Source organism: Centroberyx gerrardi, chromosome 11 (genome assembly GCF_048128805.1).
Source record: "Centroberyx gerrardi isolate f3 chromosome 11, fCenGer3.hap1.cur.20231027, whole genome shotgun sequence".
Taxonomy (NCBI): Eukaryota; Metazoa; Chordata; class Actinopteri; order Beryciformes; family Berycidae; genus Centroberyx; species Centroberyx gerrardi.
Genome location: NC_136007.1, coordinates 14,205,805 through 14,230,785, shown reverse-complemented (window position 1 = coordinate 14,230,785; position 24,981 = coordinate 14,205,805). Strand labels below are relative to the sequence as shown.

At 42.9% G+C, this 24,981-nt stretch overlaps 3 protein-coding genes across 4 annotated transcripts in view; 1 reads left to right on the top strand and 2 right to left on the bottom strand.

The window, feature by feature from the left end:
- Window positions 1–387: 387 nt before the first annotated feature.
- tpte (transmembrane phosphatase with tensin homology) lies at window positions 388–6,871 on the top strand. The gene is made up of 18 exons (XM_071924638.2): window positions 388–450; window positions 698–778; window positions 882–929; window positions 1,033–1,194; window positions 1,632–1,751; window positions 2,286–2,385; window positions 2,504–2,567; window positions 2,708–2,772; window positions 3,052–3,112; window positions 3,200–3,281; window positions 3,644–3,732; window positions 3,878–3,939; window positions 4,038–4,118; window positions 4,938–5,043; window positions 5,141–5,238; window positions 5,335–5,430; window positions 5,539–5,609; window positions 5,924–6,871. Exons 1-18 carry the CDS (start codon window positions 401–403, stop codon window positions 6,027–6,029), a joined length of 1,542 nt encoding a protein of 513 aa, XP_071780739.2. The 5' UTR covers window positions 388–400; the 3' UTR covers window positions 6,030–6,871.
- A 968-nt stretch (window positions 6,872–7,839) lies between these two features.
- smpd1 (sphingomyelin phosphodiesterase 1) overlaps window positions 7,840–24,981 on the bottom strand; it is a 76,556-nt gene continuing 59,414 nt past the window's right edge. Inside the window, exons 1-9 of one of the 2 annotated variants that reach the window (XM_071924625.2) lie at window positions 15,409–15,561; window positions 14,963–15,207; window positions 13,956–14,276; window positions 13,130–13,410; window positions 12,162–12,335; window positions 11,599–11,770; window positions 11,018–11,094; window positions 10,091–10,236; window positions 7,840–9,891 (exon numbers count right to left, since the gene is read on the bottom strand). In XM_071924625.2, coding sequence (XP_071780726.1) covers window positions 9,464–9,891; window positions 10,091–10,236; window positions 11,018–11,094; window positions 11,599–11,770; window positions 12,162–12,335; window positions 13,130–13,410; window positions 13,956–14,276; window positions 14,963–15,181 — 1,818 coding nt within the window. In that variant the 5' untranslated portion in view covers window positions 15,182–15,207; window positions 15,409–15,561 and the 3' untranslated portion in view covers window positions 7,840–9,463. Of the gene's footprint in view, window positions 9,892–10,090; window positions 10,237–11,017; window positions 11,095–11,598; window positions 11,771–12,161; window positions 12,336–13,129; window positions 13,411–13,955; window positions 14,277–14,962; window positions 15,208–15,408; window positions 15,562–24,981 lie in introns of those variants that run through there. The other variant, XM_071924626.2, reaches the window with a different exon arrangement.
- Window positions 16,381–24,389, bottom strand: ilk (integrin-linked kinase). Its single transcript, XM_071924629.2, has 13 exons — window positions 24,270–24,389; window positions 23,413–23,642; window positions 21,156–21,321; window positions 20,896–20,991; window positions 20,512–20,608; window positions 20,272–20,355; window positions 20,098–20,183; window positions 19,894–20,003; window positions 18,671–18,798; window positions 18,267–18,388; window positions 17,852–17,951; window positions 17,432–17,562; window positions 16,381–16,972 (listed from the first exon to the last, which is right to left on the bottom strand). Exons 2-13 carry the CDS (start codon window positions 23,499–23,501, stop codon window positions 16,823–16,825), a joined length of 1,359 nt encoding a protein of 452 aa, XP_071780730.1. The 5' UTR covers window positions 23,502–23,642; window positions 24,270–24,389; the 3' UTR covers window positions 16,381–16,822.

The window sequence follows — 24,981 nt, the reverse complement described above, 5'->3', positions numbered from 1 at the left end:
GCTTTCTTGCATGGATTTCTTGCAAAAATGCTGCCCACGATCAACTTCATTATCAGAACTCTGATTGCTGTGTAATTAGTTTTTACCAACTAATGATGAACATGAACTCATGCATGCTGATAAGAAGTCTAATCAATGTGTGTGCGTGTGTCTGACTTTCTTTCTTTTAGAGAGTGTGTGTGTGTGTGAGAGACTGATGTCCTCAAATATCCTTGGACACGTTTTTGTCCTCTGTCTTCCCTTTTACATTGCAGCCACCAGCATGCCAAACAGGGAAGTTTAATGTTTTGTCACTCCTGTTTTTCAATCCAGAAAAAAACAGACGTTCAGAACAAAGTGAGAAGAGTTGCAACACACACACACACACACACACACACACACACACACACACACACACACCATGTCCTCTGTCCACTTCAGCCCAGGGTTGGATTCCACAGGTGTTAATGGGTGAGTAAAAAAAAAAAAAAATTACCAGCAACATGACTAAGAACAAACACGAGACAGTCAACCTTTACTCTGTGCAGATTTTTATATGAATACTACAATGTTTACAGCTCCATATAAATGATTAGGCTGCATTCTGATGTGTGAATGTAGTGCTGTTGTGCAGGTTATGTATAGGTTATATATTTTTTCCACCTTGTTTCTATCTGTCTATCTATCTATCTATCTATCTATCTAATCAAAACATCAGAAATACCGATAAGATGGAGGATGCTAAAGTGGAGATTGACGATGGGAAGGACGACAGTGTTGAACCAGACACTGTGTACCAGTAAGTTCATACTGCTTGGACTGCACAGCTCATATTTGTATTCAACACCTGCTATTCTGAAGCACACTGACTGACTAGTATCACCTCCCTTCCTCCTCTGCAGTAATATCCGGAAGAAGATAACACCTTTTGTTATGTCCTTCGGGTTCCGGTGAGTGTGTCTGGGGAACTCTTTCGGCGAGGTCTTGGGGAAATGATGATGATGATGGTGAAGATGATGGTGGTGGAGTTTACCTGTGTCTGTGTTTCCCTAGTATATTTGGTATGGTACTGATCCTGGTGGACTTTGTGCTGGTGATCGTGGACCTGTCCCTGCCGGCCAGGAGCAGAGAGCTTGGAGACGCCTTGGAGGCCGTGTCCCTCATCATCTCCTTGTTTTTCCTCCTCGACGTTCTCCTGCGGGTCTATGTGGAGGGGTGAGCGAGAAAGGAAGGGCTTGCATGTGTGTGTGTGAGAGAGAGAGAGAGAGAGTGACAGTTATGTGAAAGAGTGATGCAAACATTCCCTAGAATCCTGTGTCAGCAGAAACACAGTTGGTAATTCTGATTAGCTGTTAAACAGGACGTTACGAACAGGACGTTGGACAGGAAATGTGGTGCACGCATTGGGCTGGTCCCTGGGGAACCGCAGTGACTCACTTTCTGCCAGTGTAGTACTTTTGTCACCAAATACCTACCGTGCATCTTTACTAACCAGTTAGAAAAACTGTCCTATATAGTGGGCTTTCAGCTGATGTTACAATCCCTGCTCTAGTTCTTCCATATTGATTGAGATTCACGTACATACATTTAGTTGCATGTTCTGTAATGTTCTGTCTGCAGTATGTAAACCGTCTCTTGTGATTGCCTTGCAGGTTCAAGGTGTACTTCAGCTCCAAACTGAACATCGTAGATGCCTGTGTTGTGGTTATCACACTGGTGGTCACCATGGTCTACACCTTCTCTGACATGTCAGGAACCAGCCTCATCCCCAGGTACTGGGTTTTACCTGCCTTACCAGCTAATAGCCAACCGATAGTACTATTAATTACTCATGCAATCACATAAGACTTTGGGTTTCTTTGTAGTGAATGCACAAAAACAGAGGTACATGGAAAGCTATGTGGGGTCTGGAGGAAGATTGCATTTGGGCATAAAAATAGTAGATATCTGAATATCTGGGAAGTCCAGGGGTTTTACCCTATCATTACCCTCAAATTTGTGTACTAGTTACCCAGGATTATTGTTAAGTATAAACAAACACCTTGTGCCCAGATTAGATGGAGAATTTTGTTACAGTACCCTCAAAGTTTGGGGACCACTTTGTTAACACTGCAAAGGATGGAGATTCCATTTCCACTAGAGCTGCGTTTAGTGTAAATGTGTCGCCCTGCGTTAAAGTCAAGTGGCATACAGTATATTATTGCTATCTCCTTCATAGTGTGCTTATCCTTAATGAGATATGTGTTTGTGTGTGTGTATATTATTTTTCATTCAATTCAAATGTTTGTTTGTTCATTCATCACCAGGGTGGTGACGTTTCTGCGTTCTCTGAGAATAATAATCCTGGTGAGGGTCTTCAGACTGGCATCTCAGAAGAAAGAGCTGGAGAAGGTCACCAGGAGGATGGTGAGGTCATCCCCATGGCAACACCTAAATCATGAATAGCTAATGCAGTAAAATCCATCAATACAGGACCAGGGGAGATATTTACTTCCTAATCACTGACTCTTGATTTTTTTGTCAGGTCTCTGAGAATAAGCGGCGTTATCAGAAGGATGGATTTGACCTGGACCTTACCTACGTCACAGGTAGGTGTAACACACTGTACACCTGCACCACGCAAAAACCCACTATACAATATGATAGAATAGAACATACAACAATACATTGCAAAGAATTATACCCTTTAAGTAGATGAACAAGCGATTGCATCTTCACCCGACTCTAGACCGTGTCATCGCTATGTCTTTCCCCTCCTCTGGGAAGCAGTCCTTCTACAGGAATCCAATCAAGGTAAGCGGGTCGGGACCTGTACACACACACACACACACACACACACACACACTGAAGATTCCCTCTCAACATGCATGAGTTCATCTTCATCACTTTTGCAGCTGTTTTGCAAACCAATTATGCAGCAATCACAGTTCTGGTAATGAAGTTGTTCATAGCTACCATTTTCACAAGCAAGCCACCAACTAAGAAGGCAAGAAAGAAACACAGTCAGACACACACACACACACACACACCTCCATAGAAACTTTAGCCTATTTCCCTTCTTTCTCCGTTCAGGAGGTGGCCAGGTTCCTGGACACTAAACATGAAGGCCACTATAAAGTTTTCAACCTCTGCAGTAAGTCTGCTCTCCCTCTCACATGTCACATGTATTTCCACTCTATAGGAGTTCACACAGCATCTCACTATCATCTTCCGTTCCCAGGTGAGAAAGGCTACGACCCGAAGTTCTTCCACTACAAGGTGGAGCGGGTGTTTATAGACGACCACAACGTTCCCTCCTTGGAGTGAGTAACATCCTGTGTCACAATGCGCCGTTCCTCTTAGGTGTTTTTCTTTTGTTTGAAATCATACTGAAGCACTATTGAGATTGTAGCGATAATGCACAAGTGGGCGTTCTTTACTCTAGTTATGAGTACTGCAGTGATGCAATGGGTTGTCATCACCAAAGTTCACATAATCACTGTAAAGAATGTCCTCAAAGGCATATTTACCAGTATGTGTGCACTGACTGCAAAGATTTCTTTATAGTTTGCATACATAAGATTAGAAAAACAGGATCAAGAAAGATCATTAACTAGCAGTACCCATTTGTTGTACCACTACTCATCCCTGTCTCTCTCATTCTCATGCGTTTGTGTGTCCTCAGGGACATGCTGAAATACACAGCAAACGTGAGGGACTGGATGTCTGCTGATCCCAAAAACATCATTGCTATTCACTGTAAAGGAGGAAAAGGTGATTTCAAAGATCTGTAAATGTCTTGTATTTGAGTTGAGCACAGTCTTCAGAATGGTGTGATTTTTAGTCTCAGATTGCCCTCTGCTGGCTGAATAAAACACTTGCACCAGCAGTGTCATAATATTGCTGCTCTGGTTCACAGGACGCACTGGTACTCTGGTCTGCACCTGGCTTATTGACAGCAACCAGTTTGAGAGTGCGGAGGTAGGTCCTTCAGTTCTCTGCAACTATGTTCAGGACAATGAATCAGCCAAACCTTTTGAATTGTGACTTCCTTGTCTTCATCTCTGTTTGTCCACCAGGACAGTCTCGAGTACTTTGGGGAGAGGAGGACAGACAAGAGTCGGAGCTCCAAGTTTCAGGGAGTGGAGACTCCCTCTCAGGTAAAGACAAGACTCAGGAGCCAAACTTTAGAGAAGACTTTTTTTTGTTTTCAATAGAAGTATTGATTTAGAAATGATGTCATTTTAGGACTAGTTGAATGGAGTATTTACCGAGTTGAGATTGTGATTGTGTGGGTGCTATAGAGCTGAAACACTGGGTTCTGGCAGTACATTTCCATTCATTTTCCCCATTGGGAATTTGTCATAACGATTCAACAGTGTAAGGTTGACTAATTCCTTGTGAAATAATACACTACCCACAAACTTTAGCGAGCTCCCACCAATCGGAGACGTCACTGTTACCATAGAAACGTTACCCCCCTCCAAAGTTGCTCACACTTAGTAGCCACATGAGAGCAAAGCGATGTTAGTCGGCTGACAACCGGCTGACCAACCTTGACGCTGCTCCACTATGGTTTTGCTGTCAGACATCTTTTTTTTTAGGGTTGAAGAGAAGAAAATTATTACAAATCAGTAATCACAATTATTATATTGTGTAGTATCACTGTTGAAAATGAGGGCAAGAGAATCAGTGTTGTCACTCGTAATGCTGTATGGGATGAGTAGTTCATTTCCTCTTATAAAACTATGTAGGCTACATAAAAGTGTGTACCCTTGCCTTTTTTTCCATTTTTCATAGATATATTTACCTGAATCTTTTGTTATGAGCTCGTGATTCATCTTGCTGCTGGTTGACTCGGTTCAAACTATACTGGGATTTTCTGAAATGTCTATGGAGAAAATGAATGGGAAATTCACTTGGCCACTGAAAAAGGGGGTGAGCGTGTTTCAGCTCTGTTGTGTCTGTGTGAACCTCAGAGCAGGTACGTGGGATACTACGAGGTCATGAAGACGAAGTTCAACAGACAGCTGCCTCCACCTCAGAGCCTCAGGATCAAGAGCATCCGCATCCACTCTATAGCAGGTAAACTCCGCAGACCAGCAGAACACTCCTGTATGACTGTTTTCTCTGTAGTATCTGTTTGTGCTCTTGGTAATGTTTGCTCTCTGTTGCTTTCCAGGCGTGGGTCGAGGTGACGGCAGCGATCTCAAGGTGAAGATAATAGTGAGGAAAGAGCTGGTATTTCAATGCGTGTGCGCCAAACTGGAGAACTGCACAGTAGGTCTTACACAATCAGTCACTCAGTACAAACACTCCTCAAGCATTGATTAATGTATCGATTGGCTGATTGATTGAGTTCTGCTTGTTTTCTAGGTATTTCCTGATGTGGGGAGTAATGCAGCGGTGATCAGCCTACAGAATGGGCCTGTTGTTGAAGGGGATGTGAAAGTCATGTTTGAGTCCAGTGCTGTGAGTGTTTGGCATTTACACCTTTGAGCTGTGGAAAAGGAAGCGTGTGTTTGGCATGACTGTAGCCCTAACATGATTCAACATGCCTTGTGTTTTGGTCATGACCAGGGTCTGCCAAAAGGATACGAAGACTGTCCCTTCTACTTCTGGTTCAACACCTCCTTCATAGAGGATAACAAGTACGTTTCTGTCACTCCATCACAATTATTTCTGATTTCTAGATCTTAAAATAGATATTGCTTTTCTGCACTTTTAAAGTTCAGCTTTTATTTTGTATACAACTTTATACAACAGTTAGTTCCGGTCGAGTAATTTGATTGGACAGGATGCATTCCATGAGTACTAATATACAGTATAACAGCACTGGGACTTTTATGTTTCACTCTGCTTTACAGGTGTTCTAATATAAACAGTTGTTGCTTGGCAACACTTGGTAGTGGAATTAAACTCTGTGCTTATTTTTCTCTCTGCATCCCCTCCAAACTCTCCTCAGGCTGTTTCTATCTAGGGAGGAGCTGGACAACCCACACAAAGCCAAGACCTGGGACCTCTACAAGGAGGACTTTGGAGTCACTATGTTCTTCTCAGATCCTGAATAAAAACCCTTTAGAAAGATGAAGAGGAAGTTCTATCAAAGCACACGTGTTCACAAGTTAAAATGGCTTGTTACAGTTCTTCTAAATTTAACGATGGCCGATGAAAGGAAATTGTTAGATGAACACTAACTCAAGAAATGCATGAGGGCTGCATACTGATATACAGTATATCATGCACATGGCTATAATAATAAATGTTAACTCGAACAGCATGAAGCTGAAAATAGCCCAGTGTCAAACATTCATCAGAGGCAAAACATTTGATTCTTGTTCAAATGTTTTTAAGATCTTTTGAGCCTTTGAAGTGGGGACCTCCACAGAGTCCAATTTGCTGTACTCAAAGTGAAATTTACAGTGGGGGTTTTTTCCAGCAGATTCTATTAACAGTGCCTATAAAACACTACAGATGAATTCACACGCCCTCATGGACCCACCCAGCTCAAGTCCAAGAGAAGGGGTGGATTGGTGTGAACAGTAGATGCTCAAAGTGAACGGTCACATGACATGCACTGCAAGAAAGTATGTCAGCATCTATAGGCAAATCAAAAAGTCAAGAGAAGAGAGACAAGGCATTAATTCTCCTATAGCTCGACACTTCATAGTATGCAACCACAATATATCTAGTTTGAAGCTTATGACCAAGTTTAAGGGCATTGACCAAGTATAGTGTATGTGCACATATAGGTTTCACACTGCAGAAACTAATAGCCTGATTCAGGAACTAAATAATTCAAAAACCTTTACTTCTGATTTGTTTACAGAAAACAAAAACATGATTCTTGTTAACTGCTAACATAGACACTATGTATTGACAAATGACAGAAGTAGAAAATATTCATAGAATTAGGGTTAGGGTTAGAGGTTAGGGGGAAGAGTACCTTTACAAAACAGATAATTGCTTCCAATGAACCATTGGATGCCTTTGTGATTGGTCACTGTGTGTCCTAAGATAACATTAAAACTTTTGAAAAATCATTGGAAAACATTTTCCCCTGATGAAAGCATAATGCTGAAAGGTTGGGCTATTTTCCAGTTTGAGGCTATTGAGTATTTCTTCTGTAAACTGCCCTCATCCATTTCTTGATTATTGGACTGCTCCAAGATCCGATTTTGAACAAGTTGACCAATATGAAACTGCCTATTTTTGTAATGTTCTGCGTCTAGTTACTACTGTATGTACTGAACTGTGGATGAATGAAGGGTTTCAGATCAGGATTTAAATGTCCTAAGTGAGGCAATTTGTCACGCAGCATAAAAAACCCTACAAAAAAGCGGAAACCACAGAGCAGCATACCAGAAGCAGACAGGATGCCACTTCAAACTGAGAAACTGATGCAAGTTTACTCATAAGGGTACATAGATGGGAACTCACACAGCTAGTAATTTTGGCAACACCAGCCCTGTGCCTTGAACACATACTACTCAAGTTGACAGTAAAGTGACACTCCTGAGCAAGTATTGCCAATCCATGATGTACCTCTTGCACTGAGCTGTTAGACATCTCTATATGTGCTACATTTCTTTTTATATTAGGTTTGTTTGTGGCATGTTTCTGTGAGAAAAGGGACCACTTTGATATGAAGGATGTTGACACTAAGAGATTATTGGCCAGGTTTTGAATTATGTGAATATTTACATTTGCCTTAAAAAGAAATTCTGGAGAAGGCCAGGAAAATTCTGATTACAATATGAAATGAATACAAGTACATGTCACTTTTAAGAAACTTAAACCAATGTATTACCACAAAATAAATGACCTTGGAATTTGTATTCAAATGTTTTTCCTCCACAGAACAAAACAAGTGGACAGGGGTATCAGCATTAATCTTTTATTCATAATTTAAACAATTTCTTTAAGTTACTGCATATTTTACAGTTTGCTTTACACGTCACAATAATTTACCACCACACATTCTGTAAACCGTCTGAGATCACACTGCCACACTTCCCACTCATAATGCGCCTGTCAAACTCATTCTGGGTCCACCAAACTTCTTCCATTCAACCTCTAAATTAACTACCCAATACAGAAATAAAGTGCAGACACTAAGAAGTACACCTTGATGCGAAATATTTTTCCCCATTTAGGTTTGAAGACTTCTTTGCTGAGGCAGAGGGTGCTACACATTAAGTTAGTTACTTTACAAACTGGCAAATGCCCACAGTGGTGCTAGGGGAAAGATTGTCAAAATGTATTGAGAGTCAAGATATGCATAACAACTACCAAACTCCTCAATGCAAGGCAATCAGCAAAGCTCAAACCTGAAGAAAAAAACCAAACATTAACTGCAGTCCATACATGGATCAGGTGCTTTAAGGTAACGGCCTCCTGGATCAATGTTACTACCTTCAAATCGATATCACAATGCAAAGTGGCTCAACTTGCATCTGTTCATCTGTTTCAACAGCAAGTAAACAGTGCAGCAAATGCTATATTGTTCAAGAGGACAGATCTATAAAAGGGTCAATTGATGTGGTTGCTAATTTTAATGCAATTTTACCATTAAGCTTCAAAATTTTCCAGAAGTCTTTCCACGAAGCAGGCAGAAGAAGAAATTGTCATTCTTATCTATGACTAAACCCTTTACAGGGAAGCTTAAAAAGCCTATCCTCCTGATCACCAATCCTCATAGGACATTCATGAAAAGGGACCAAAACAATCTCGATATTGCATTCAAGCCATTTCGCAGACTTCCATCATTTGTAGTAATAGTAAGATTAAGTAACAGAACTGCTTGCATGGGTTTGAATGCAACTGACATATTGAGTCATTCCCTGTAGACTTACAAAAAGCACTGCCAACAAGAGCCTGGCGCTGATTTCTCAGAAGAAAAACAGCATGTAAGCTTTTTAAATGTTGTAGGAGTATTAGGGATACATAGGATAAGCTTCAAAAATCTGCTGCCCAACTCACTGTGACGACTTTGAACCAACTCTGCTCACTTGAAATGGACAGAATGGCAGGGGTTAGTAGGAAGAGGACGCATTTTAGGCAAATCACAACAGTCTTGACACAAGCAGCGGTTGACAAACCCATGGCTTATTGCCAAACACAATGAGGCAAACTTCTTTGGAAAAACATTGCTGATAATGCAAATCGTTATTGAGAACACTTTAGACCTAACCTCAATGTAAGGTTTAAGAAATCCACATTACCTTTCTCTTAGAGTAAGGGTCCTGAGGTAGATTTCTGCTATGAAAGTAATACAATCCTTGTTGACCCAACTGATTTTAAGCTACAAGCTATTGCCCTGACCAGACAAGGAGGGACCACCCCCACAAAAACAAAAAAAGAAAAATCAATACACTGAAAAAGTGACAGTTGTTCAACATTGTCACACTTTTTGGATGCATTTCAGATGAAGTTTGGTCACACCGTTTTTTCTTGACAGCCCGTCTGTTACGACCGTTCTACATTCAGTCCTGACTAAATCGGATCAACAGAGGGTCTTCCTGGCAGCCCGGGCCATGTTTCCTCCAAAACCGTTGAGGAGGTCACACTGTTCCAGCTCATCGTAGCGCCCACTGCGCAGGAGGCAGAGCAAGGTGGTTTTGCAGGTCTCTTTGCAGGGCTCCGATACGTGTCCTTTATGTCTCAGGTACCAGAACCTCTGGAAGACCCGGTCGTCACTGAGGAAGGCCCGGATCAGACCGTCCCAGTCGGAGGGGAACACACTGGACACGCCGTAGGCCTCGGTGGCACGGTACAGCAGGGTCCATTCGGGGTTTGGATCTGGTCGACTCGGTACACCCCGAGCCCCCGGACTGTGGTTGGCCTCTGTGAGGTTGAGGATGTACGTTTCGTGGTCAAGCACCAGACGAGAGCTGCCCTGGTAATTCCCATCCACCACGTACACACGGTAACCTGGAAAGAGAATAAATAGTCCAAAGCCAATGTTTATATATGTAATAATGTCAGATGATGAATTTTCATTGTATTTACATTTTTCTTCCTGTGGGGCAATTTACCAGCCGTGTGTGCATGTGTGTGTGTTGAGGGTGGGGCAATACTGTCCTCCTCCCTTAGGATCAGGACTGATGGTTCAACTAGTTCATGCCCTCACCTGGGTTCAGGTTGATGTAGGTGGTGACACTGGGAGCAATGAAGGCCACTCCCACTGGGCGGGTCATGGTTTCCTCATCATAAAACATTTGGAACTCATCAAAGTGTGTATGGCCAAAAAACTGTCCAGTAATTGTACTTTCATATCTGGGGGGGGGGGGGGGGGGGGGGGAACAAAACACAAAGGATGTTAAACAAGGGGGAAACATGCAAAATTTGCCGTCATCACCCATGGTAATCCATAGTGTGTCAACAGTGGAGCCATCACATGCTGCTACTTTCAATTATTAACCAAAGTCAGACAGAACACTGAACTTTAAAAAGTCCAGCTACTTCATTATTTGAAGCAGAGAAGCCTGAACCACACAGGACATCTGACCAGGCCATTTTCAAAATGAAGTAAAATAGGGAAACGAAATAAGTGTAGTTGGCAGTAAGTCTTGCTTACTTAACTGAAATTCGCTTCAAAGCTGGCATCAGATAACTGCAATAGTGCCACAGAGTCTAATTCCAGCAAAGTGGAATGATCAACTGAGCCATTACACTTATGGCAGCCACAACAGTAGTGTAGCGTTCATATACTCATCTTGTGGGTACAGTACGTCCCCACACTCAAAGTTTGACTCTGGCAAGAAAGTGAATGCTTCTGAGACTTTTATCAAAGATAAAGGCACCATTGCTTGGTTGTACAGAACTTCACGCAGTGTCCGTAGCGACTTAAAGGTCAGCAAGTAGATGCGACACTGTTTCCACTTGTAATGTCTTTACAGAGTAAGTCGACTGACAGGCTAGACCTTCTCCCATGTTCACCCATTTTCACTTTTTCCTCAGTAAATTCTACTCAACTAAAAACAGTTTTGAGTGTCTGGACCATCTGTTTCCACATCTATAGCTGTAGCTGAACTTAACATGTTGTGTAGCCAACTACCTGTTGACAATGTGATAGTAGTTCCAGCTCCAGCTGCCAAGACATAGGCCAGGTGGGATGTGACCAATGATGTGTACCTGAGAGAGGGAAGAAATACATAAATAAATAAAGAAAGAAAATAACAAAAACAAAAAATGGCAGGTCATTGCACTGATAACTCAAAATCTAATGAATGTAGCAGTAATCTCATCTTCCCTCCCTCATGCTCAGCACCAGTGACTGTAGGGAGGTAAAGTGGAAGGCTAGCACATTAGCCACATCCGGTATGAAGCAAGTGTGGCTGCACACTCATTTAAGCAAAGGGTCTAACACTGCATTCATGACCAAACCTCCGCTCCCTCCCTCATGCTCAGCACCAGTGACTGTAGGGAGGTAAAGTGGAAGGCTAGCACATTAGCCACATCCGGTATGAAGCAAGTGTGGCTGCACACTCATTTAAGCAAAGGGTCTAACACTGCATTCATGACCAAACCTCCGCTACCATATTCCCCCCCCCCCCCCCCCCCCCCCCCCCCCCCATTAATGATTGTTACCCATCAAACTCTCTGCTTCATTTGTCTCATTCCTGCTGCTCCACTCACCTTCTCCCCCTTGTCCTCACTGGCCTGGAGAATGTGGACCAGCCACTGCAGCTGATTGGCCGGATCGGTCGAGTTCACCATCAACCAGAAGTTTTCTCGAGCACAATAGTTCATGTTGAGAGAGACCACCCTCAGACCAGGCTGAATCTCCACTGTATAAAATCCTCCATATCTGGAATTGCACACGCAAAGACATAATTGAGGAACTGAATAATTGAAGCATAACTCTCCTATTCAGAGAGCGAGAAGCAGCTCTGAGGCCACCAACCAAAAGTCAAAATCCCCAGAGGAGTTAACAGAACACCCAAGCGTGACCACTTCTGTTTCCAAACTGTAGGATGTGCACTATAGCAACAGCAAAACTGCATAATCAACAGTTTCTAATATAGAGATCCTACTTCACCATCTATTTCTAAATGTTCGGTTTTATTTAGCAACAGCATTTAACACTGTGTGCGGTGGCTTGACCTGTATATCTATAGGAAAGAGGTAAACACATAATACAGTCTAAAAGGACAACAATCTTTTTATATTTAGACTATGAAAATGTTTAAATCAAGAACCTCAGTGTCTTCAGGGCCTGCTCTGGTAACCATGGCGCCCATTCCTCTGCCATGGTATTGTAGAGCCAGGCTGAGGATCTGTTGCCGTGAACGAAGGGCGGAGGGAAGCTGTTCACCGGCGTACTCTCATGGTTCCCTACAGCAGGGTAAACCGTCACATTAGGCCCCAGGTGTCTGGAAAGAATAAAAGATGGGAGGAGTGGTGGGCGTCAATAGCTGCTTGGATCAATTACAGGTTACACTTGGCTCACATTTGACCAAAGTGAGAGCAAAAACATTCTGAACATTCTGAACTGAGTACAAAAGCATTTTGAGGTTAAATTGGGGCATCTGCGTTACTCAGGAAATCCAATTCCAGTTACAAATAATTAATCATCAGCAACATACACGTCCGTCATTTATTTACCACTTACCACGCAGATTTCACCTTGTTTGATCAGTGTATTCTACTGTAAACTCTGACAGCTAAGAAATTTAACTGGCTGGTACAATTCTCTGGAGTCTTGGCTAATTAAGTTTCATAACCTGTTATATGTGCACTGATATCCATGTATGTGTGAGGCTTGTGTGCGCACATGTTGTTACTTGCAGATGAGCTCCATTTTATGAAACTTGAAAAAAGTAAAGTTATCCATTACATGGATCAAAGGCCAAGACATCTATCCTCATCAATTCACTGATCTTTCTCTTCAATGATAAAATTCTATAGACAAATCTTTTTATAGCATACAGTGACTTGGATGTACTGTGCAATATTTAACCTCTATGTATCCGTCTAACCCTTCCCTTATTTCCCCACCATTTATTTATTTTTTTTCTCTGTTCTTTGGTTCTCTGTGCTTATTTGTTGGATTTGTGGGTTTCACTTATATTCCATACTGTACATACTTGATATGCATGTTTAAGATGAGCAATTATGTTCGTCTTGTGCCAAAAAAACACTTCAATAAATCATTAAGAAAATTTACTTGTGGATGAGCCTGGAGATGACTGTAAGCTCAGACAGCTGTTGTTTCCTGGTCTGAGACCAAACATTGTGTGCTGGTATGTCTCCGGTCCAGTAGGCCCAGTCCCAGGGTCCCGTTCTGGCAGCGTGTTGCAGGAGGTTCTCCACCGTCCGTAGAGGCAGGTCACACTTACTGTAGGTTCCCCAGTACCCGGCCTCCCTCCGGCGCCAGCTAGGAGAGCCCGACTCATTACGACAACACAGAGGGTCCTTACAGTCCGCGCTGCTGCCCACCGCATACGCCTGTCAGTGGAAAAGATGGTGTTAAAAGCAGAGCTTGATCTGAATCCAATTTAGGTGACCAAACTTCCGCTACCATTTTCTGGGGCGTTATTTCTCAATTTCCTGGGAAAGCCTCAACATTTCTTCTAAGTAAGTCTGTAATTTCAACCCTGTTTCTTTTGAAAATATGATCGACGACAATTCTTCCATTATCTTTTTATCATTATGAAACTGCTGTTATTCATTCACTTTTGACTGCTCCAGGGTTTGAGTGACGTTTTCTCATGACTGTTATGTGCTTATACTGGGTTTTTATATTTATTGTTGCCATTTGTGATGGATTTTGCTGCAAACCAAATTGCCTTCTGGGATTATAATAAAAGGCTGAACTGAAGGTGTCAATTTGAGGAACTACACAAACTCTGGCACGCCAGCCCATATTTAAGGAGGTAACAGGAATTACCAGTACTGAATTTTGCAATAGTGTGACATACACCAGCACGGGCTATAGAGTGGTTATTTCAGTTTCGTTCAGCTCAGCTCATCTCTCACGGACTCACACTCACCTGATCCCAGTGGATGTCTGTGAGGAACAGGATTCGGCTCTGTGGGGAACCAGGTTTGGGTGGAGAAGGAGGTGTGACGGGGGGCTTGGGGACCTTGGGCAAGGTGATGTTCCAAGGGGCGTAGATGTCAAATTTGCCACAGGAGGAGCCCAACAGCAGGGCACACGCCTCAGAGGGCCACAGGAGCGACTCCTGTAGGGCCAGGATGAAGTCGTCCCTGAACAGCTCCGTTATCTCACGACACACTCGCTCATCGGCCAGGTGGAGACGGATGCACGCCTCGCCTACAGCACGGGCCACTCGCTCTTCATTTGCATCAGTCTAGCAGAGGTAACAGAAAATTCAGATCAGAGGAGGAGGGAGGGAAACATAATATGAAGATAACCCTATGGTGGGAAAGGCATGAGTAAAGTATTTTGTTAACAATATTGCACTGGCGGACATTAAAACCAGACACTTCCTGGAAGTTATACTGGTGTGCATCATACTGTATGAATGCCAAACTACCTAGAGGACAATAAAACCCCTTATATTTTACAAGCAGAAGATTTGAATCATAAAAAGGAATCTGGCCAGTATGAGTGCATGTTTTTGAAGCACAGTTAAATAGCTATTGGACTATAGCAGCCAACAAAAGACCATGAATTTCAGCCATCTCACTTGAATCATGCTTTTGTGCCAGATCAGCAACAAGAGCCAAGGGATAAGTAGAAGATTAGGCTTGAGGGGAGCAAACAAGAATTGGGTCTTTCGATGTCAAAATGTCTGTGAACTCCAGTAACCCTACCAGTCCAAACCTAGAATAGTTACTACAGCATACAGGAATCTGCTTCTGAAACGGGTTTAAACGCAACAGGCAATGTTGCCAGTTTGGACAAAAGCTTTATTAGGATGTTGTTCTAGGATGTTAGGTTGTTTGTTAGGCCTGTTTATAAGATTTAGGCAAGCTACAGGTGCACCAGTGTCCTTTTGAGTAGTTTAGATCAGAGGCAGATTAAAGATCTTACCAGGAGGGCGATATCAAGGATGGTGAAGACTGCTTTGCACACGGGGCAGGTGAGGTTTCTCCAGTTAAATCCGACGCTTAGGCGGCTAAACTGCTCCATAAACACCAGGGTGGGCTTCTCTATGGTCTGGGCCGGGTGAGAGGTCCCAAACAGGGGCAACATCAAAATCAGGGCGCAGACTATCAGCCCAAAGGTGGACGACACCACGGAGAGCCTCATTGTCCTGACAGCTCTTTGTTGGCAGCCTAAACAGAGGACATGAACATAAATAGACATGAGAGCGTGTAAAGGAAGTGGACCAACATAAACTTTGAAGGAAATGGCTTGCACACACACACACACAAACAAAAGACTCGGCGCTGCATGCGAGCCGCGGTGTCCGTTAAAAACACACGACTGTAGCCTAGTGAAAAAGTAGCTAGCTAGCTGCTCGTTCGCTACTGTACCTCCCAGTCGGCTCGGCTTCTCAGGGCGAAGAGATGAGTTGTAAACACAAGCAGGAGGCTGAGGACAGTCCTGGTTCCCCTTTCAGTAACAGTGGTATTAAAACGAGGTCGACAAACTTCCTTCCACTGTGCGCTCCGGTCAGCCGCACACTGGTTGTTGTGAGTGTCGCTGCTTGGTCTTGTGAAAGGAACAGTGTCAGGTGATTGGTCACGTGCCACAGATATCATTCCCCCCCCCCCGTTTGTTTTGAAAACTTTGCAGCTTCTGCAGATTGATCACTAATTGGATGGTAATTGTCCCCGCTGTCTTTGTTCTCACAGGGGGAGAGGCTATAACCTTTCTAAGATTGTTTAGACTTTGTCATGTCAAAAACCCTCAAATATGTTTGCATAAGATCACATATGCCCATTTGATAAGATTGCGTCCCAAAGAAACCCATCTGAGGTTTTAGTTGTGTTTGATTTAGGATAGAATCATATACATGTTTCTAGGTGGGGATTTAACAGCAGTGGGAAGAATGATGATCAGACTATGAACTATTCCTTATTTTGCGGGGCACCTCCTGGAACCATTTTAAGGACCCCATTTTGGGAACCTTTGACCTAGACTTTAATCATTTCTAGTGTTTACCATTGATTCCACATGTTTTTAAAAAGTTCAATCCAATCTAGATACTATTTGTATGCTTCACTTCTAGGCCAACATAAGAATAAAATGGTTAAACTTCAGAAGTACACATTTCCACTGTGAACCTGATTAAAAATATATATCAGTCTCATCTGTTTGTTAAAGCTTAAAGACAAGGTTAAGATAATGGACTAAGAAAAAACTGCCTGAAGCAAAACAGGGCAATGATGTGTCAATAAAAGATGTAGAAGTTATAAAGATATAAAATAAGACATGTGCTTTGAGAAATATGTAACCACAAGTGAGCAATAATTGTTCCACAGAGAGAAGATGATGTCTGAAAATGGATTTGTCATAAATATAAAATATTTATTGCATTGGTATTTGTTCACAACATTGTTTTTATACACATTTCTTTGGATCTGTTCATGAGCAGTTCTTTCTGAATCATCACTTAATATAATCCCAGCATGATCCACACCAGATTAGGAAGTTTTCCAATATTTCAGTGAACAGGTTTCAGCTGTAATAAAAAAGCAACATAGCCAGGCCAAAAAACCCCATTCATGAGCCAAATTTAAATTATGCAGGAAAAGCAATATAATACTTCTTGTTTGAAACTAGTGGCTGAAGTGGTCTCTCTGACATTATGAGTATTTACAGTGGCTTAGCAGATACATGATTTCAGTGAAGATACAGAAACATAAAGTGGTTTGTTGATAATCTTGACTGTAAAAAAAAAAAAGCAACAACAACACAGGACTGGGTGAATTGCTGTGGTGGCATTCACTTGTCTTGCATCTTCTCCAGGATGGGAACGATCATGTCGAACTTGGGTCTCTTGGCCGGGTCCTCGTTCATGCAGAGCCGCATCAGTTTACAGATGTGAGGAGAGATCCCCGGTGGGATGGTGGGCCGAAGACCCTCGAGAGCCACCTGAGCAGGGAGAGAGAGAGTTGCTGTTGGTGTCCATCCATACACAGGAATGTGAATGCTTTGGGATATTCGGAAGGTATGGTGTGTGTGTGTGTGTGTGTGTGTGTGTGTGGTGGGATATTTCTAAGGTATATGTGGATGTGAATGTGGACATCTAGGTCTATGGTTAGATAAATAAATACACACAAATACGTACATGCACACTAGGGATGGGACGATATGCTTATCTCATGATACAATTCGATACGCGATATGGGTTTCACAATTTGATAAAACCACAATACGATGTAATAAATAAAAGTTCAATGACAACAAAGTATGACTATGCAGAATTATGTTTATTTCTGAGCCACAAATCATTCTAGCAATGGCAGAATGTCCCATCCCTAATGCACACACACTCACACACACACACACACACACACACACACACACACACACACACACACACTCACTCACCTTCATGCCTATCTCCATGTGTGAGAGGTCAGCAAAGGGAACCTCTCTGGTCACCAGCTCCCACAGTAACACTGCGAAGCTCCACATGTCAGCCGATCTCCTGTTGATGTCCTCGGGCCTCTTCTGGAGGGCTGACAGATAAGGGCAGAATGATTTAAAAGAAGAAGGAGTGACGGGAAAATAGGAGTGAAGATAAAGGGGGATTACACAGCCGGTTTGTCTTCATTCTGTTAACATGAGCAACACAAGATAAACAGCGTGCGGCTACCTCTGAACAGCTGGGACTAAATTACACAGTACAGTATGTCCTGCGGTGGATGACGGGAGTCTGACTCATAAAGTCTAAGGGGGCACAATGGGAGAAGGAGGTTGGAAGTAGGCGGGAGGGAGGAGCAGAAAGAGGAAAAGAGGAATAAATACCTTCAGGGGCCATCCATGCCGGAGAGTACATCCGACCAGGACACTGGAAGGAGAACTTGGCATCCGCCATGCTTATCCTGGCTGTCATGTCTTCATCAATCTAACAGTTAATCACATCAGATAGTTAGTAATCAAACACCAGGCTGGTGAATGAATCCCAGGAATAGCATGTGTGAGTGGAGTGGAATTTATAGAGGAGAGGAATTGCTCACACTGTCTTATTTATGTAAATGCATAACACTGCTACTGAGTGGAGTACTTCTCATTGTTAAGCCTTAGAAAACAGTGCCAGAGAGATGCTGCAGATGTGAATATATCGATTTTGAGTTACTGTAATGACAGTAATAGGTTAGGATCTTACAGTTTAACATTGGGCCTCCAAAGTGTGTGTGTGCGTTGTGGAACAGGGTCTTACCATGACATGCTTGCTGTTGAGAAAAAGCCGTGAAACCATTGGTTCTAAAGTGTGGAGGAAAGCCATGCCACTGGCAATGTCCAATGCAAACTTCACTGCTTGGGTCTGGTCTACCACCAAAGCTGAGGAAGAGAAAGAGAAAGAGGAAGAGGAAGAGGATGAGGAGAGGAGAGGAGAGGAGAGGAGAGGAGAGGAGAGGAGAGGTAAAGATGGGAGGTAGACGCCACCTCTCAATTCTAGTTTTAGGAGACTTGTTCATGTTCAAAGATTGACACTGAATCATCTAAGATCATTAGAACAATATATGGTGATACTGTTTTTGGATGGAATTTCTTGTAATGCAATTGTTAACCATCTCCTGTGTTGTGTGTATGTGAACATACAAACACATACAAGGTACTCACTAGTGCCCTGGTGCAGTATGTTGTAGAGGGATCCATATGGCATGTAGTGGGTGATGATGATGGGGTGAGGGGAGGGGGGCGACTGACAGGCACCAAGAACAGGCAGAATGTTTGGGTGAGAAAAGATCCTGTGGAGAAGAGGGGAGGGAGATAATGAGGTAAATATTGGATTGTTGGACAAACAGCACCATCAATTTGGCTTCAGAGCAATTGGATTATGTTTGGAGTCATTTTATGGTCATTTTTTGCCCTTTTTGGAACTCTAAAGAAACGGTTTCCATTCACTCCAGTTGTTTTGGAGAAGGCAGCTACGGAGCTGCGCCAGCTAACTCACCGTGTGTTACATTGACATACGAACGTCACCAGTGTTTCAACTTTTTTTTGGGTGAACTATTCCTTTAAGTCAGCACACCTTTTATGGGTTGCCAGGGCGTCTACCTGTGCTAATCATCATCCACAGGCACGCGTTTCCAATTTACAAACAACTGGCATTCAGCATCAGAAATGAGGGCACACGCAAAATCTTGCCACATGTTTTATGAATGGTTTTCCATAGGCACTTTTCTCAAGGACAAAAGTAAGAAGAATTTAAGAAAGTTTTGTGAATGAGGGCCCAATGTATTCCTTTAATGTCCTGGTTTCTCTACACGCTTTTTATTGTGCGTATAATTTCTAACTTTTGTATCAGTTAGTTAGTGCTTGAGTTGATAGTGGTGGAAGGGACAAGAATACAAGGGGAATACTGGTGTTGTCGTCTTGAAAATACAAACTTTACAACGTCAACAATGTCCTAAATAAAAAGACTGGATGTGACAATAAAGTTTGTAAGGTTGGATGTTTTGAGGGATTATTTTATGGCAGAGACTTCCATTTCTTCCTGTGGGTGTCAGGTGACTGACAGTAAGCCGAGTGTAATGAAAAGCACACACTGATATGAAAACACACTTAGGCACAATGAAATAAGGATAAAACAGAAACTCTGACGTAACCAAATTAAAGCTTTATGTTTACTGTGATGGATTATCTAGTCTGTGGAGGTTGTTTTTCATACTGTACAAAAACAAATGGCAGCATATTTCTTCTTCTCATGGTAGGAAAATGATCCCAGATATCTTCAACTACGCTGACTGTGTAGGAATAATGTAAAGGAGAGGGGGAACCTAGACGACTGGCACCAAGTTAAAAACCACTTTTAACTGTGGGAATGCTGATGTGTAATTTACCTGAGTTTAGGATGCTCCTCGTTGAAGTCTCTGCTCTTCCTTGTGGTCCAGTCTCTCACCTGCAGCACCTTCACTATGATCTCATCCCCCTGCCAACGACCCTGCCATAACTACAGACAGAGTGCGTAATGTAGTAGATGATGAGCGGCGTTGATAATTGAAAAACAGGCTGATAAACGGCAGTAAACACAGAGTGGGACTGACCTCTCCAGAGTGGTTGTCATTGATCTTGGCCAGGAGCGATAGCTGCTTATAGTCAATACCAGCCTGCTTGTTGAGAGTACCATTACCTGATAGAGCACAAAAAAAAAAGATTAGTCAAACAAATAAACTGATTTGATATGTTTTTGTGCGTTTTATGAAGTGAATGTTACTCACGGGGCCGCGTCCGCATGGTGCCCTTCCAGAAAGTTTCCTTATAGGGGACTTTGGTCATATTCTGGCCCTGTTTCTCTGCCTTTTCTAACAACAGAGAGACGAACAGAAGTAAGGAACAGGGAAATCAAGCTGTGATCATTCTCATTTTGTAGGGATAATGCCTAATATTATGTATACATGAAAAAACCTGTGAGTGCGTAAAGGGTTTGACGATAATATGACTATAAAATGACCTCTGACCTTGAAGCAGCTGGCTTAGGTGGGGCTTGGCCTTATCCAGAGGTGTTTGCCCGTATCTGTTACATATACACACATGGGCACCGCTGGCTACCAGGTCCTGAGGAAGAGGGAATACACTAGGTCATTCACAGATCAGCAAATCAGAAAAATTGATTAGCTTAAAAAACTGATTTTGAATTACAAGCGAGGATATTGGGTGCAGTCAGACCTTCAGCACTAACCAAGAAAATGAGTCTACAGCAGTAACTGTTTCTCCCCAGAAGAGGGCATGGCTGAGGAACTGGAGTGTGTGTGTGTGTGTGTGTGTGTGTGTGTGTGTGTGTGTGTGTGTGTGTGTGTGTGTGTGTGTGTGTGTGTGTGTGTGTGTGTGTGTGTGCATTATACCTCTGCCACTTCGTCTTGCCCCCAGAAGCAGGCGTAGTGGAGCGGTGTGTTTCCATGTTCGTTGACTGTGTTGGGGTCGGCTTTGCACTGAATCAGCTGGCATTCGGCACGCAGAAGAATTTGTTAGCAGAGTGATATTCATCATCAAGTACAGTTAGAAGACATAGCAATAAAAAAAAATACTTCATTTCCACTCAGACAGCAAAGAGTATAGCAAGTGTATGGCTGTCCTCCTGTCATAGCGTTGTGAGTGCGTGCACCTTAGCCACGATGTCTCTGTGCCCGTGGCTGGCAGCGAGGTGTAGCGGGGTATCATCGCCCCGGTTCATCACGTTGATGCGAGCGCCTCTCATGATGAGCATGTCAACAACACCGCTCCTCCCTTCCCTGCACGCCCAGTGGAGGGGGCTGAAGCCGTGGTCATCACTGAAGACACACAGAGGGACAGAGAGAGGAGCAAGGAAGAGAGGGGGCAAGGAAGGTCAAATCCAAAATTAACTTAGGAGGCTCACAAGCTCGTCTATGTTTAAGCGGCGGTGGACTTAATTTTTTTTTAACACAGAAAATGAATGGAATGTCTAGAATGTTATAGAATTTTACAGTGGGAGGCGACAGTGGGCGGTGAAGATAAGGTAGAAACCTGGCTCCTTCCCGTGAAACGTGTGTGTGTGTGTGTGTGTGTGTGTGTGTTGGGGGGTGCTTGGGGTGGTGGTGGCTGTCTGTCTGGGTCAGAGAGCTGAGACCCCCAGTTTCAGTTTCACTTCACACAACTCTGAGCATATATCACTTGACAAAATACTATCTGTGTAGTTCTCTCTCTCTCTCTCTCTCTCTCACACACACACACACACACACACACACGTCATCCTGCCCCCTACCTACCTATCTTTATTTAGACATAAGCACATACTTCCTTCTGCTGCCTGCCACCAATGCAGGTATGCCTGTTAATGTAGTCACATGCGAAGACACAAACACAGACAGTTCACACAGCACCACTACACTCTACCAGGAGCCAACCTATCACCTACGTGCGACTGCCCCCTTCACCCATAACTCCTTTACTATAGTTGACCGCAAGGCAGCTGCTGGTGTTTCTCACAATTCTCTGCCAAGCCACAAACTACACACTGTTTGACAATAAAACCCAAGAGGGGCTTGTATAGCCTGTATGTCTGATAACATAGGCAGTAGCTACAGTGTTAGCTCACACTCTAGTAAAATAGCGGTTGCATTCTCTGCCCATTCAGACCCAACATATGGACAGACAGTTCTTCCTGTGACCAACCGTGTGTGCTATAAAAAGTAGGGAGGGAAAAAAAAACTCAGGAATGACAGAGGGGAAAATACACAGTGGAATCCTCAGCCACACATTCTCTCTCTCTCTCTCTCTCTCTCTCTCTTTCTGTTTCTCTGTGTCTCTCTATGTCACTCGCTCATATACACACAGCTCCAGGGGGAGTTGTGGAATGGCATTTAAGTTTGTCTCAGTGGACTCAGACTCTAATTCCTAACTTTTGCGCCAAAAAAACAGGACAGGAAGAGGATTTCAGTCCCAACTAAACAACATAGTTTCCCACCACCACATTACACTTATTACACATTATTGGGCATTCTGAATGAGGAAAAATGGGTTGATCCGCACAGTTGAGCCCTCTTCAGAGAAACAGCCAAAGCAGCAGGCCTGCAGCATAATGACTGGTCTCTCAGATGTTTATGTGGGACTGCAGCGAGCTGCCTGAGGAGCTGGGTCAGAGAGGGCCCAGCCCTGTATGGAGCTGAGCAGAGGAAATGGCCTTGGCTGCTGCGTGGTTGGCTGGGAGCTCCGCAGGCCTCAACGTCAACAAACGTCAACAAACTGCACATATATGGCCTGGCCCAAGAATGAGATAACCAAGGCCTTTGGTAGTGGAAACTGCACTCTCTAGGAAATGATCTAAACCAGCAGAACTGCTCCACATACCCAAAACAGCTATGATTTCTACATCTACAGCGATAACTCCGCTTTTCACTGCCTTCTCTGGTGTTGATGAGTTTTAAGTTATATTCTGTTGTTTAGTTTCATTTATTTCACCACAAAACCTTCCCTAAATCCTTCACTCCTTTTACACACACACACACACACACACACACACACAATTTTGGGGGATGACATCACAAGGAGAGAAACCTGAGAAGAAGAAGAAGAAAAAAACAGAATCGAATCGGAGTGGTGATGTTCAGCAGAATCTGGAGATCCAGAGAGTGCACAATATGGAAACTATTTGACCACCTCTAATGTGCCAGGGATCTCTCTGTATACACACACACACACACACACACACACACACACACACGCAGAATTGCTCACCTACCATACCAAATGTGGTACGCTGGCTATGAAGTCAACTCCCATCACTTCAGACCATTCTCTGGCAAAGCAGAGTCACTGAGTCTTATGCATATTACTGAACACACTTTACTGGGGTGAGGTGTGTGTGTGTGTGTGTGTGTGTGTGTGTGTGTGTGTCCACTTACCCCAAGTTGAGGTCATTCTCTGTGTTGTCCAACCACAGACGAACAGCCACAGAGTTGCCCTCCCGACACTGTGTGAAGATGTCATCCATGGTTGTAGGTTTCCACTCTTGGGTGGGTTTTTTTTTTCTTCTTTTCCTTAGTTTCTACCCAATCTACTCCCCCCTGTCTCTTAAGAGATCAGGGACAAGTAGCATAGAAGAAGAGTAGAACAAAGGCTCCTTATCCAAGAGCTATGAGAAAATCACAGGAGGACAGTTTCAATTTAAAAGGAATTCAACTTAAAGGTTTGTGGAAAAATATTTGGGCACATGGAGCTGGGCAAACCTACATCATTCACTGTCATTTGAACAACTGAGTAGGATTAATGTCCATCACAGTGTGTATGTGGTGCTCTTGATAAATTTCCCTAAATTAGAATCACTATAATATTCCTATAGGAACTTACAGTGTTTGTGGTTTGCTGTTAGTTTGTCTCCTATGGTATCACTATAATATTCCTATAATAGTCTCGTAGGGACAGTGATATCTTTCCAGAAACCTTCTAAAATTCATTATAGGATTAAAATAGTGCTATCCCGTAAGGTTATTTAAGTTCAGAAACGGTTACATTAGCTGTTGCACAAAGAAACATAAACAGCCAATAGAGTACAATGAAATGTAATTATGAAGTTGAATACTATAAATAGTACAGTACATTCCCACATTTTCCCGTGCTTAGTCTTCCTCGGTGGGTTGGCCTAATGGAACTCTTTGAAATCTATTGTCAAGAAGCCATCAAGTGGGGCATCCACAACAAACACGCACCAGGATTAAAAACAAAACTATTTAACATACAAAACTTTTCTCAAATCTCTTACCGGTTATAACGCGATAAAAGTCCGTTTTTCCCCCCCCGATAAGTCGCCCGTCTCCAGAAATTCTCTTAGGTCGGTCTGTGTGTGTCCACGCCCCGCTCCTCTGGTTTGATGTAGGCTACTGGGGAGAAGTTTGGAGTTCTGCTGTATGGGGCTACTGGCATCTGTGTCCCGGGACAGTGACACAATACTGACGCCTATTGGAGAGAGTTGTTACAGCCTCGCTGCGGTCAGAAGAGATCAGCCACCAGGGATGATAATGGTAAATCCACATAAACTGACTTTAAGCACATTTTTATTTGCGGAATGGAGTTTACCCAACTTTTTAGATCTGACAACAGTTTTATGAGGTACATTTATAGTATACATCATAGCGAACTGTATCAAATTGATATGAGGATAGGTTTTTTTTTCAAGGGAAAAAAAACACTGATAAAAAAAATCTAATTGAAAATACAGTTGATTTTTTGTTCCTACTGACTTATAATGAGACTCATAATGAAAGTCAGAATTCTGAGTTTAAAGTCGGAATTCTGACTTTATTCTTAGAATTCTAAGATTCATCTCAGAACTCAAATACATTTTTCACCTAATTCTCTTCGGTACCTTCTGATGATCACCAACTGAAAGGTCATAATTTACCCCTTTTTTTCCATCACTGTCAGACACCACACAGGAAGACAGATATATACTAAATCATAGCAAATATCATAGC